Here is a 14,787-nt window from a genome sequence, read left to right as displayed (position 1 = left end):
ATGTTCCAGTGGATCCATCTGGAGAGTTCTCCCTGGCCACTCCTCCTTGCTCCCTCTGCTGGATGCTAGTGGAGCTCAGATTTCCAGATGGTAGGCAGGGAAGGCAGTGACTAAGCTTGAGAGTGGTCTGAGCACGTGTGGCCATGCCAGTGGCTAAGCTACTCATCCCCTCCCCTCTGGTCCCCAGGCCCTGGGGGCCTCTCCCCCTTAGGACATGAGTTTGGAAGACCCTCTGAGTCTCCCCTGGGAACTGGACAGGTGGCAAGTCTACAGCGATAAGGCGATCTGGCTGTCGCTATGGTGATGTCAAGATGGAGGCCTTTTGCCATCAGCCCCAGTTTTCTGCATGGCAGCTCTAATGACAGGATGGTCAGCCCTGCAGAGGCCGGAGGGCCTGAGCACAGAGGCCTGCTCCTGGTTGCCATGGCAGCGTGGGCCCTCGCAGGAGCGCAGAATGCCCTGGCAGGAGAATTCCCCACTCCACACCTGGTCGGAGCAGGAAGTGTTGGGCGGTGACTGAGCCTCAGGGAAGCAGGTTGGTGTGTGAGAGACGCACAGTCGTCTGCAACCTCATGACTCAAAGGCTGTCCCCCAGACACCGGAGGAAGGAGGACCTTTTCTGCTGAGTCTGTTTAGAGAGCACCACGCCGTCACAGCTCAGCACAGCCCGAAGAGAAAGCTGACCAGCCCTGGGAGCCCAGCAATGGCCCTCCCCCGACCATACCTAGCCTGACAAGGACTCAGTGGGGAAAGATCCCGACTATGACCCAGGAGAGAAAGCTGGAGAACAATGAAAAGGAGGAAACTCTGTGACTGAACATCAAGCCGGAAACCAGCCAGAAGGTAGACCATACTCAACCAGATACCTGGGCCAGCTGTGACCCTTGGTTGGGAGAAGGCTGGGGATATTTCTGCCTTGGAAGCCTGTTGAGGAACGCTGAGGGGTCCCAGCTCCCCTGGGCTGGCTGCGGTACAAATGCTGGATGACAGAGCCAGGATGGAGATCGCCAAGAAGGAAAAGGTAGCTCTCTGCCACATTCAGTTTTCTAGAAGAGTTTCTTCCATCTTCTCGCATTCAGTGGTTTGTTTAACTTGACCAAGTGTTTGTGCCTCCGTAGCTGAGTGTATGCGCAGGCGCTTTAGGGACAATCTGCTGGGAGTGAATTGTGGGGCATTGACTGGGTTGGGCACGCTGAGTCCTCTTCCTGCTACTCTAGAGTCCAGCCCTGTGACCTGGGAGTCACTGCTGCCAGGAGGCCTGGAAAGTGAACCCTGTTGGGTAGAGGGTCTGGGGAATTTAAAACCCCAGCTGGGGAGGGGGGGTGGGGGAATGTGGGGTCTTAGTGGCAGAGCCAACTACCTAGCCACGAGGCAAGACTCAACAGACATCGTGAGAGCTCGCAGATGTCCGTACCTCCCCACAAGAATCACTTAAGCCTAAGAACCGTTGCTCCTGGTAAGAAGTGGAGAGCAGTTACTTTTTCCAAAACAAAGAAAAATCCAGACATCCTGTGAGCCAGCTCTGTGCCCAAGCAGTGAGGAAAGGATCCAGAACTGGCGACAGTGCGGAGGGGAGCGCCTGCCTGCTCCCCTCAGCCAGGCGGGGCGGGGGAAATGGGGGAGAGGGCCCGGATCCAGTGCCTTTGGCATGGTTTCCCCCTCACATGTCTTTTCTTTTCCTTCTTCTGTGAAATGACGAGGTCAGCATAAACACTGGACTGGTTCTGCTCCTGGCAGAGCTAATGATGTTAGGAGAAAAACAACCAGCCCGGGTCAGGGCGCCCACAAGCTGCAGGCAGTGGGAAGCCTGCATCTGCTGGTCACTGGGCTCTGGCTGGAGTTTGGATGAGAAATCCTATGCGGAGGGGCCAGGGGGGCCAGCTGGAGAGAAGGGAGATGGGGTCTTCAGCACGAGCAGAGAGTTGGCATGGTGGCAGTGAGAGGTGGGGCATGTGGCCTGCTCTGGGGGGTCCACCACATCAGACAGGGGCAGGCCCATGCCCCTTTCTTATTTGTCTCAGGGACACAATGCTCCCCATGGTAAACCCCACATGCGTTGGGGTGCTGGTTCGCTCCAGAGCGATGGGGGGATGTGAGTCACTGACAGCCTTGTCAGGGCCAAGAGGAGAGGGAGGCCCCTCCTCTGGCCCATGCTTTAAGGGGGCACAAGAAACATCAATCATCAAGACAAATATTTTAATGCAAATTGTAAAGAATCAAAAATCAGTGCAAAAAATTCTGATGAGCAAAATGCTGAATTTCCGAAGAAAGAGGGCCCAAGTACTGCTGATTTGTTCACTTGTCTCAGGCCTGTGCTGGCTGCCCTTACAGTGCCAGTCAGCAGGCTGCCAGGGCCAGATGAGGGAGGCGGGGGCTGTTGGCGATGTGCACACCCCTCCTGTCTGTCCCGGCTGCCCAGAGGGCCCACCTCTTGTCTGGGAGCCGGGAAGCTTCAGCTTGGTTTCAGAGCCTTCCTAAGGGTCTGAGGTTTTGCTGCCAGGCCTGCCCAGGTCCAGCCCTGCACCCCTGGGAAATGCTATTCCCAGCACAAGCCATTTGGCCTGGAGCAGCAAGCAATTTCAAAATTGTCCCCAGCAGGTCGGCTGGGGCTGTATCCACTGCAGGCTCCCAGAACAAGAGCATTCTGGTCGCATTGGAGGGACCTCAAGTGTGGCTGATTTTGCTCTTTCTGTTTCCCTGGTGCCTCTTGCCTATGCTGACATCTCAGATCACCTGGGGTCTTCCTCTATAATTTGTAGGAGTGTGTGGCCTCAGTACCATTTTCAGCAGCTTCATACATGGTTCTTCTAGAGCTCCTTGGGAGCAGGCCTGCTCCTATGAGGCTGCTTCCCCTCACCTCCAGCCTGTGGCTGTGGAACCTCAACATCCCGAGTCATTCCCTTGGCATGGAGCTCTATCTTTTTCACCATAGTTTCATCATCTGTAGATAGGTTAAAAATATCTTTTTCTTTTTTTTAAAAGAATTTTTTGATTTGTATTAGTTCAGATATATAACAAAGTGATTCACATATATATATATATATATATATATATATATATATATAGGCTTCCTTTGTGACTCAGCTGGTACAGAATCCACCTGCGATGTGGGAGACCTGGGTTCAATCCCTGGGTTGGGAGGATCCCCTGGAGAAGGGAAAGGCTACCCAGTCCAGTATTCTGGCCTGGAGAATTCCTTGGACTAAATATATATATTTACTTTTTCATGTTCTTTTCCATTATAGGTTATTATAAGATATTAAATATAGATTCTGATGCTATACAGTAGATCCTTGTTTTTATTCATTTTTTATATAGTAGTGTGTATCTGTTAATCCCCAGTTCCTAATTTACCCCTCCCTCCCTCCCTCTCTTTTCCTCTTTGGTAACCATGTTTGTTTTCTATGCCAGTGAGTCTATTTCTGTTTTGTAAGTTAGTTCATTTGTATTATTTTTTTTAGATTCCACATATAAGTGATATCATATGATATTTGTCTTTGATTTACTTCACTTAGTGTGATAATCTCTAGGTCTATCCTTGTTGCTACAAAGTGTCATTAATCTTTTTTATGGCTGAGTAGTGGGCTGCCGTCTATGGGGTCGCACAGAGTCAGACACGACTGAAGCGACTTGGCAGCAGCAGCAGCAGCAGCATCCCATTGTGGATGTGTACCACATCTTTAGGGCTTCCCAGGTGGTCCAGTGATAAAGAACCTGCCTGCAAATGCAGAAGCCGCAAGAGACTCTGATTTGATCCCTGGGTCAGGAAGATCCCCTGGAGCAGGAAATGGCAACCCACTCCAGTATTCTTGCCAGGATAAGCCCATGGACAGAGGAGCCTGGTGGGCTACCGTCCACTGGGTAGCAAAGAGTCGGACACGACTGAGTGAGTGAGCACACACACGCCACATCTTCTTTAGCTGGTCATCTGTCAGTGGACATTTAGTTGCTATAGAGTTCTATCTCTTGATGGCCACCACTTCTCAGTGGCCTCAGATTGGGCTCTTGGAGCCCGCTTGGAAGTTTCTGGTTTATTCTTTACCCTCTCTCATCTGCGCCCCTCTGCTAGTGGGTAGGAGGGATGGGGGCACCATAGCCCGTATAGTTAGCTGTGTGTGGTGGATTTGGGGAGCACTTTTCAGGAGGAAAGCTGGGGAGGTGACCCTCCAGGTGTTTTAGTCTGCCCAGTTGCTAAAACAAAATACCGTGGACCAGGTGACTTAATCAACAGACATGCTTCCTCACAGTTCTGAAGACTGGAAGTCTGAGATCAGGGTGCCAGCATGGTCAGCTTCTGGGGAGGGCTCACTTCTTGGTTTGCAGACAGCTTTTTTATTGCTGGGTCTTCACACAGTGGCGGGGGATGCAGAAGTAAGAGAGAGCATGCTGGATTCTTCCTCTTGTGGGGGCTCCACTCATGACCTCACCTAACTCTGATCATTCCCCAAAGGGCCCACACCCTGATACTATACACTGGGGGTTAGGGCTTTGGCATATGGGTTTGGGGGAACACGATTCAGTCTACAGCACTGAATCAGGGGATGAGGGTAGAGCCGGGGAGGGGGCGGACCTCTCTTCGTTCAGCCTCCACAGCTGCCCTGAGCACTTTGCTGCTGAAGCAGAGGCTCGGAGATGGGGTGAGGGTGCGTCACTCGGCAGGCACGCTCTCCCAGTTTCCCCACAGGACCTGTCCCAGCCTATGTGGGGCCCCTGCCCCCTGAGCTGGTCGGAGGCCCTACTACTGCCAGATGCTCAGGAGGACATAAAGCTCCAGGTGGCCCCCAAGCAGATGTGTTGGCAGAGGGGCCAGAGTGGGGAGGAGCAGATGGCTCCACTGAACAGAGTGGTGATAAGACCCTGAGCATGGGACGACCGGGCTCTTGTGACCCAGTAAGATGTGGATTCAGCAGTGGGGGCTGGGGCCATGCCTGCCTGCCGTGGGCCCCTCTCAAGCAGGAGCTGCTGGCTCTGAGCATGTGACACGCTGTCCCTGCGGTCCCACAGCGGGGCTGGGCTGGCAGACTATGAAGCAGAGACTGCTCCAGGAGAGCTGAGCAAGCCGCCTGCATCCCAGGCCCCAGGGTCCAGGCGCCTCAGAAACAGAATTAGAATTCCGAACATCTCCCTGCTCCAGAGAGGCGTTGTCATCTGGGGTTTCTAGGGTCGGGAGCAGGCCAAGGGGACCCAGCAGTGAGAGGCAGTATGGACCCGGCGAGGCCCATGCCTGCTCCTGCAAGAGCGGGACCGAAGGGCAGACGGGCTGAGAGAGGGGAAGAGAGAGAAAGGCGCAGAGTGCTCTTGACCTCCTCCCATGGTTTCTGCAGAGCTGCCCTGAAACCACCCTGCAGCAAGAGAGATGAGACTTGTGATGAAGGGAGGCCCTCCAGGGAAGGATCTGGAACCCACCCCTAATCCTGTGACAGAGGGGCAGCCCGGCCCCTCCCCTCCACCTTCATCTCCCTTCCCTTCTCAGGTAGACACCAATCCTAAGGAGAATATAGTTCTGTGTGCGTGCGTGTGTGTCTGTCTGTCTCTTCCTCTGTCTCTCTTTCTCTCTGTTTTTCTGTCTCTCTCCTTCTCCTGTCTCTCTGTCTCTTTATCTCTGTGATTCTCTCGCTGTCTCTATGTCTCTCTTGTCTCTTTGTCTCTCTCTCTTTCTCTGGCTGGACACACTGTGAAAAGAGGTTCCCCTTTCCTCCCCAACCCCCCTCCTTTCCACATCGTCCCCTCAGGTCTGGGTCTGCCCCTGCCCAGGTCCCTCCCAGACTGGAATCCCCTTGGACCCTCCTCTGCACCCCTGCTGCACTCAGGCCTGGGGTGTCCCTGGGCCACCCCCTCCTGTCCCAGGCCCCTTCTCTCCTCAGCCTCTGAGGGCCTCTGGGGAAGCTGCTTGGCATCAGCCAAGGCCCCTGGTGCTCTGACCGCTGCCACTGCCTCTCTTGTGCCATGCATTCTATCCCTTTATTTCTGAAAGAGCGGCCGTTTCCTGGCGACCAGTCTGTGTACAGGCCATCGAGCTATTTGGAGAAGCCTGTTTTATGGGACTAAGTTGCAGTAAGTACACGTGCCTGGTGAGGATCCATTTCTGTTTGTTTGCTTCTGCTCAAGGAATCCCTCGCTGCAGCCACTCACGTTTCAAATATAGCTACAGCACTAGCTCTAGCCTCCCCTTTTCTCAGTGAGGTTTAAACCCATCTGGCACGTTTCATAAAAAGCGGGGTTTTGATCTGGAAAGAGATGTACCTTCTACCCCAGAAAATGGACCACTTCTCCCTGACTCAGATGATGACTCTTTTTGTGGGGGAGGATGTCTTTTTTTTGCTTTTTGGACAAGTGTTCACATGTCTTCTCTTTGGTCTTGGACTCTTCTTTCCAAGAGAGTTGAGCTTCTGGTCCAGGCCTCTCCCTGACCCCTGAAAAGGCCAGTCTGGCTCATCCTCCTCCAGCCATCGATGCCAGAGGTCCTGGCTGTCCTCCTGAGGGCTGGGGTGGGCCAGGGTGCTCCAGCTCTGAATCTTCCCACCCATCCAGGCTCCTTGAGCTGGATGCTGGGAGCTCCTTGAGCTGGATGCTGGGGGTCCCATCAGCAGCTGGAACCAGTGGGAACTGCACCAGCCATAAGCTAGGCTGCAGGGAGGTAACTGGGAAGAGGCATTGGAAGGAGTGGGGCTCCAGAGGCCACGAAGGTTGGAGGGTGTTCCTGGACCAAGAGTGATCCTGTGGGGTAAGGGGGATGAGGGGCCAGGTTGGGGGGCCGGCCATACCCAAGAGCCCACCTTTCCAGGTGGGCAGCTAGCACCCCCTGAACCCCAATTCCTCAGGCCCCCCTGCAGTCATCCTGCCTTACTCTTGATCCCCAGTCCCTTCCCATGCTCCTCATGCATCTTAGTCCACCTCTGCTCTGCTCCGGCTAACAAACACCTGCCCAGGCCGGGGCAGGGGCAGGGAGGAGTGCTCCAAGACCACCCCCTCAACCACCACCCATTGCTTGGCCCAAGCCAGAGTCTTGCAGAGGGGAAGGGCCCCGGTGACAGGTTCTTGGTCAAGGTCCCCACCAGCCAGGTCTGCCCGATGCTCAATCACTGGCTGTTCTGGGGGATGGTGCTCAGAGGCTGTCCTGCCCCTAATGTCACAGAAAGAAGGCTCTGCAGGCAGAGAAGCCCTGTGAGTTGCTGAAGTCACAGGGGTAAGTGATGGAGACCTGGGTTCAGTGAAAGCATTTGTTCTTAGGCAGTGACTTCATGAGCCCAAAGGCGGCTGCTGGTGAGGGCAGAGCCTGCCCGGGCTCTGGAGTTAGCTTCCTCGAGGCCTGGTGAGATCTGGGTGGCTCTGGGCCTCACCTGCCTGGTCTGTAAAATGGGTTAATAGCAGTGTGTGCCGCATGGGCTGGGTGTGGAAACTTCTGTGAGGTTTGGCCAGAGGGTGATCTGATGGAGACTGGGGGAACCAGGAGCTTTTGAAGTTATGCTGTCTGGAGTAGCATTCCCACACCCACCCTACTCTGTGAAGAAAGGCGCTGCTCACTGCTCCAGCGTGGACACTGACTACATTGCCTTTTTGGCTCCCACCCCTGCAAGGGGCCTAGCAGAGCCTGCCTGGGGATGTGCAGTCAGGACCACAGCCTTATGTCCAATGAATGCCTGTAGACACCTGCTGATCATCCAGTTGACTGTGCCTAGCACAGCTTGGCAGACCTCTAAGCCCTGGGCAAACCACATAGATGCTGGGGAGTGGTGAGCTAGCTTCTCACAGGCCCCGGTCCTTCATGCAGGGCCTGTGGAGGCCCACTCTGCTGGCCATCCTGCCCGGGGGGAGCTCTGCTGACCCCCCACAGGAGAATGGGAACAGGCCTGGGTGAATGTGCTTCCTGCCCATGAAGACCCAGCAGATCCATCCTTCATCCCCAGGGGAGGTGAGGGGTGGGAGGAAATAAAGAACTCCTTTGGTTAGCACTCCCAGAAGAGAAGAACCAGTCTGGGCCCCCAGCAGGGAAGGAGGCTGGCTCCACCTCCAAGGACCACCCTCTGCTCCCAGCCTGTGCCTGGTAGGGCTGTGGATTCAAACCCGCTCTTCCCTTCCCTAGCAGGGTGGACTTGGTGATTTTGAAATCCCTCCAGACCTCAATTTCCCCTCTGGTACTATGGCCTGCCAGGGCTGCTGTGGGGGTTTGAGCCCCTAAGTGTGTTCCTCTCAAAGGGATGAGTAGAGGAGCCCCTCATGCTAGGTAACCAAGAGCTGACCTTTCCAGAACAGCTTCCCACTGTGAGTAGAAGGCAGAGAAGTCCCATAAGTAGACAGGCAGGAGGAAGGTGATGCCGCACTGTGACACACCCTCTTCCAGAAGATACAGTATCCTCACTCTATGTCCTGGGACATCATTTTCCCATCCACAGGCTCACATGAAATCTGTGTCATATACATCAAATATATATGTATACGACCTGCATGGGTCCTGGATCTGGCCAAGGTCCCCCTTCTTCCAGAGGTTCCAGGGCAGCATTGTCTCAGCTGATGGGGCTGTGGGCCATGCACACAGGGAGAAACATCAAGGCTGGTGTGCTGGGGGAGAGCACCTGCTTTCTTCCCCTGGCCCTGGCCCGTGTAACCCCCTCAGGCTCACCTGCAGGAGGATGTCCCGTGAACATACTATGAAGAAAGCCAATGCATACATTTGTAAAGCAAAAGTCAATGAGAATGGTGATAGATGTCTTTTCAAAGAGCCCACAAGGGGCCCACTACTGTGTGGTGATTTCAGTCCATTACAAAGAAATAGTGGATGTTTCCCTATTCACACACACATACAACCACATAATCACTGATATAAGCAAATCACTTAGAAATTAAAATCGTAGTGTGAAAAAAATGCCATCAGGCAGGACTCAGGGTTTCCAATGGCTGAGCCTGAGTCTGCCCAGGAGGAGCTTGTGGAGCAGGAGCAGTGTGGCAGAGCGGGGTGCCAGCCCCTCCCCTGCGTCGCCCAGCTCCCTCTGTGGGTGTGCATTCACCACCTCTGCACCTGGGAGAGGGCACCTGCCTGCAACTCGCTTGACCAGGTCTGTCACAGGCCCACCTCTCATCCCATGGTGCAAGCAAACGCTCGTAAGTCACCACGAGACCGCAGGCAAGGAAGGATGTGTTGGGGGGGACACGAGAGAGTGGCCGGCACCCTCTCTCTGAGCCCCTGGGTCCAGCGGGGTCCACATGCCCACACGCGGTGCCTTGGTCCAGCAGGTGCTGGTGGCCGTGTCTGCTCCTTTGTAGTCCAGCCAGTTTATGCTCAAACTGCTCCATGGATGGGGTGCGCCTCTATGCCTGTATTTGCTTGTGATGAGTCGGAACCCGTCAGAGGTCGTGCCCGAGGTCACACAGGTGGGCACCTCTGGAGCCGAGATATAGCCAGACCTCTGGACTTCCAAGAAAGCCTGGACCCATTCAGCCTGGACGCCAGGCCTCACAGGTTCTCTGCCATGCTCTGGGCCAGTGACCGCCTGCTGCTGTGTACAGTCCTCCTTCGGGGGCTATGAGGCTTGGCAGTCCTCATAAAGGCGGCACCAGCCAGGGACACATGTGGTAGGGTGATCCCTTCCCACCCCACAACACTGCCCATCCCTCATAGCATGTCTGGGAAGCACAATTGCTCAGATTTATATTTATTAATGTGGACACTTTTATGCATTTAGTAGTTGCTAAAAGGGCTTCCCAGGTGGCGCAGTGGTAAAGAATCTGCCTGCCAATGCAGGAGACGGAAGAGATGTGGTTTCAGTCACCGGCTCAGGAAGAGCCCCTGCGGTGGAAAATGGCAGCCCACTCTACTATTCTTGCCTGGAGAGTCCCATGGACAGAGGAGCCTGACAGGCTACAGTCCATGGGGTTGCAAAAAGTCATACATGACTGAGCACATATTCACACAGTTGAGATAAAAATATAAATGCTGGTTCCTCTCTGCATGGGTTTCTTATAGCTTCTGTAAGAAATGATCACAAATAGTGGCTTAAAACAAAGCAAATTTATCAACTGACGGTTCTGGAGGTCAGAAGTCTGAAATGGGTCTTCTGGACTAAAAACAATGTGTCAGCAGAGCCAGTTCCTCTACAGGTTCTAGAGGAGAGTCCACGTTCTTGGCCTTTCTGGCTTCTGAGTCCATGTGCATTCCTTGGCTCATGGCCCCTTCTTCCATCTTCAAAGCTGGCAGCTGCTCCCTCCATCCCCTGCGCCTGTCATTACATCTTCTCTGACATTCCTGCCTCCCACTTATAAGGATGCTTAGGATGCTATTGGGCCCATGAAACAATCCAGGACCATTTCCCCATCTCAGGGTTCTTAAACATCTGTCACCTCCCTTTTGCCATGTAAGGTCGCATTTCACAGATTCCAAGGACTAGAAAGTCTTGGGGGCTGTGGCTCTGCCTCCCACGCTGCCCCACCCCCACCTCAGTGATGAGCACAGCCCTGCCTGCCTGCCTTACACTTCGGCTCACTGGCTTCGAGGACTTTTTCTTTTCAGCTGTACATCACCTCCCCCATCCCAACACACACACACACACACACACACACACACACACACACAGAGTTTTAATCAAATTCTGACACTTTTAGTCAAAATATAATAGACCACACAGAGCAATTTCCCCTCATGGGCAACCCTGAGGACGGCAAAGGAGGAGGCTTCCCAAACCCATACCCATGCAAGGTCACAGCCTGCCTTTTCCTTGCATTTGGGAATTGGTAGCAGTGTCCTGCATGGCCCACTGGAGGGCAGGAGGGGCCAGGCTAGGGGAGGGGCCAGGGGTCTACTAACAGTGGAAGGAAGGGACTGAAGACCAGGAAGTGTGGCTTGTGGGCCTCTTAGAGAGTTTGGGATGAGGTATAAGTCCTGGCCTTCCTTTCCATTCCTTTGCAGGTGGGTTGGCCAGGAAGGCCAGCAAGAAGGGATACTGCATAGGGACCTGTGGAGGAAGCCAGCCCAGACAGGATGTGTCTGTGAGGGCTTGGAGGCAGGAAGGACATCCAGGAGGAGACATGCTGGGTGACAGGAAAGAATCACTAGGGCTGGAGAGAATCCCTTTCCTAGGGGAGGGGTACTTGGACTTGACACTTTCAGTCTGTGAGGAGGAAGGGACAGCAAGCCAAGAGCTGACTGCTTTTCCCCTTGTGCACAGCCATGTGCTCTGCTTGTGTCTGAAGGTGACTCTCAAGGTGTCAGCCTTCTCTCTAATGCAGGCACAACTCCACACATCACTGTCCGGGGGAAATGCAGTGTTTTCTAGTAGCCATGTTACAAAAGTAAAGAGAAATAGGTAGATTAATTTTCATAAAGCTTTATTTAACCCACTATAAACAGAATATTAAGGGCTTCCCTGGTGGTTCAGATGGTAAAGAATCTGCCTGCAACGCAGGATACCTGGGTTTGATCCCTGGGTTGGGAAGATCCCTTGGAGAAGGAAATGGCTACCCACCCCAGTATTCTTGCCTGGAGAATTCCATGGACAGAGGAGCTTGGTGGACTACAGTCCATGGGGTTGCAAAGAGTCAGACACGACTGAGAGACTAACACACAAAAACAGAATATTATTGGGACTTCCCTTGGAGGTCCAGTGGTTAGGACTATTGAGGGCTCAGGTTTGATCCGTAGTTGGGGAACTAAGATCATGCAGCATCCATGCTGTGCAGCATGGTCAAAATATTAAAAAAAAAAAACAACCAAAACAAAACACAAGACAGAACAAAACAAAAACCCAGAATATTATCAGTGAAACAAGCAAGCCATATAAAAATTGTTAATGAAATATTTTACACACTGTGGTTTATATTGCCTTCCAAAGCCATGTGTATTTCCCTCGTACAGCTTCTCCCAATCTGGACTTGCCATGTGTCAAGTGACAAAAAGCCACATGTAGTCAGTGACTACCACCCTGAATAGTGCAGTTCACAGCTACTCTGATAGATGATTGTCCAGGGATTTGTCAGGCTCTCTGGCCATAAGCAATGCAAATTCAATGGAAGCAGGGGAAGCAAAGAAGGGATGGACTGGCTGATGGGACCAAGTTCCCTGTGCTGAGGGGAGGGGAGGGGAGGGGAGGGGAGCAGGATCTGAGGTCCAACGGTGGCCGAGGGTCCTCTGTCCACTTCTGTCTGAGGCTGGTGTCACTTTCCCCTCCGGACCATGTGTGTTCTCCACTGGGAGGGGATGCGGCCATAGAAACTCCAGGCTCCCAGCCTTACAGTGTAGCAATCAGAGTGAAAGGAGAACTCTTCGTGAGTTCTGCTACACATGATTCCCAGGAAGGACTCGGGGCTCTGCTAGGGCAGCGCACCCACTGGATTTTCCACGGCGCTGGCTCCCTGAGGCACTAGAGTCAGCTGCCTTCTGGAGTCAGAGAGCTGGTGTGGGCACACAGGATAAGGGTCCTGTGCTGGGCATGCCCTCGGGCCCTCGTCCAAGCCTGTCCTTACTGCAGTGTGGCCTCCAGGCAGCCCAGCTCCCCTTATCAAGCCACTCACGCGTTCTCTCAGCTTTGGCCCAAGGCCACCTGTCTGTCTTGCAAAGTGCATCGTTGCGTGTGTTCTCCTGGGGCCAGCCGGCCCCCAGCAGCTTTCTGCTCTCCTGTCCTCCCCCCTCCACCTGCCTCTGCTGGCTGTCCCACTCCAGGTCCTCACCTTGCAAGTCAGTTCACTTTCCCTACTGCTTCCAGAGTGAGCCGTATCAGTGCAACTCCAGGTGGGCTTCCCCTGCACAGAGCCTCCCATGACATCAGCGCAGAGCCAGACCCTCAGAAGACATCCCAAATTGTAGCCTCACAGCCTGAAATCTGCAGCCACACTCTGGCTGCCCTAGACCTAGTGCATTCTCTGTACCCAGCCTGGCTCCTGGGACTTGGCTCTTGTAGGTGTCCTGCCTGGCTACTGGCCCCAGGAGCAGGGCTGACCAGGATGCAGTCATAACTTTAAATTCTGTGGGGCTCTTCCTGTATCTCTTGTGGAAGCATCCCTCCTCTGAGAACCAGGACCCCTGGGCCCACAAAACCTAAGGCTGCAGGTACAGAAAGAACAAATCCCCTCACATCAGTCGTGAAGAATGATGAAGAGCCCTTGGTTCCCAGACCATGTATTTTACCTTTTAGGGACACAGCATCACCCAGTGGCTGTTAGAGTAGACACTGCACCCTGGAGGACACAGGTCCCTTCTACTGGGGGGCGAGCATCTTCAAGCTGACAGCTCAGCTGTGCCTTCAGGAGGTTGTTTGACTGCTCTATTGTGGGGCAGCTGTTAGGTGGGAGGACTAGTGTGTCCTGATTGTGCACTCACTGCCAAGCCTCCTTTGCCAAGAAGCAGGTCCTTCCTCTGCGGTCGTGTTGTAGGGGATCTCGGATCAGGAGATTCGAGGTTCCTTGGTTGGTGGTACTGGCTGAGACACTGAAAGTATGAAAGGCACAGACGTGTGCCTGGAAGAGCAGATGGTTGCCCCTTCTAGAGTGGAGCGGTCCTGTGTGATCAACTTGGACCAGGTTGTGGCCGGTTGGTGGCCTGGAGGAACAGTATCACCCCAGAGGTTTAAGGTTGGTCTCTGACACTGGCAGGTCATACATTTGACAACAGCAAAAGCTACGCTAGCCTTGGCAAGATGGAGCCTATGCTTTGGGGCGTAGACACAGCTTCCACATCCGCCGCCATGGTTAATGGTTTGTGAGGGCATCGTGTTAACGCCGAGAAGCTACCAACGTGAAGCTACTAGCCAGCCCTCCGCGTGCTTGTTCAGTGCCTGTTCTCTAGCAGGTCGTTTCTCATAGGCTGGAACTCCGCCGACTTGTTCTCGAGCACCTGGATTTCTCTATAGTCCTCCTCCCCGCCCCATTCCTGTCCCCAGTCCTCTAATCTCGCTCCTTCCAGCTAAGCTGTTCCCGCCTGTCCATGGTCTGTGGGTGCCTTGACCTGTGGGCCGTTTCTCTCTCTTCACAAGGGGAATCACTGGGTGCCTGCCCCAAACGCTGACTCTTAAGAGTCTTTCTCTCCATTTCTGCCTTCCACGGCCACCCTTGAGTGGGACTTCTGCCTGGCAAATGCCCGTCTCCAGCTTGCACCAATGGGCCAAGCTGACCTGTCTGTGGACCAAGTGGGTGGGTTTTGACCCCTCCAGCAGCCAGACAGAGGGAAGGGCATCTGTGTGAGCTGAGGGGGGCACGGGGGCATTCGTGCAAGTGTGGTAGTGACAGGAGGTGGGTCTGAGCCTCCTGCCCCTGCTTGAGCCTGATTGCAGACGCCCTCCTTCTGTCTTATGATGGATGGCTGTGGCAAGTGCCCGATCTGATGACTTAGCAGCTCTGACGTCACCCAGCTCAGGATGGGCAGTTCTGGCCATATGATCAGTCACTCAGTGCCCCGTGGTTAGATGTTCTGTCTCTATTGGGGCCCAGCGACAGACCAGGAGCTGCCTTTCAAGTGGTATTTGGTATTTGGTTCACCTGCTGCAGGTGGTGGGCCCTTGGTCCAGAGCCTGGGGTCCAGTCGGTGACACTCCTTTTGGGATTTATCACACTCCCCACAGTGTAACACCTCAAGTATCACAGCTGCCAGGTCACATGGCCTAAGAGTCAGGGCTGACTGTGGCCAACTGGCTCCAGAGCGCTTTCTTTCTCTGGCTCCACTTAACCTATCAGCCTTCTGTTTCATCCAATAAATAGGTTGGAACAGTATCGCCAAGTGCAAGAATATGCTGCTTCCAAAATCTGAAGAGGCTTATCAAGCACTACACACCTTTCTTAAGAGAAACAAGGCACGATCATTAGTTA

General features: G+C 53.9%; 1 protein-coding gene across 1 annotated transcript in view; it reads left to right on the top strand.

The window, feature by feature from the left end:
* The window catches only part of GCK (glucokinase), a 36,287-nt gene continuing 22,009 nt past the window's right edge, over positions 510 to 14,787 (top strand). Inside the window, exon 1 of the mRNA XM_013963394.2 lies at positions 510 to 1,021. Coding sequence (XP_013818848.2) covers positions 977 to 1,021 — 45 coding nt within the window. The 5' untranslated portion in view covers positions 510 to 976. The remainder of the gene's footprint in view (positions 1,022 to 14,787) is intronic.

This window comes from Capra hircus, chromosome 4 (assembly GCF_001704415.2).
Source record: "Capra hircus breed San Clemente chromosome 4, ASM170441v1, whole genome shotgun sequence".
In the NCBI taxonomy this organism is placed as follows: Eukaryota; Metazoa; Chordata; class Mammalia; order Artiodactyla; family Bovidae; genus Capra; species Capra hircus.
The sequence above is the reverse complement of the archived record's forward strand: the minus strand, read 5'-3'. Positions and strand labels throughout refer to the sequence as shown.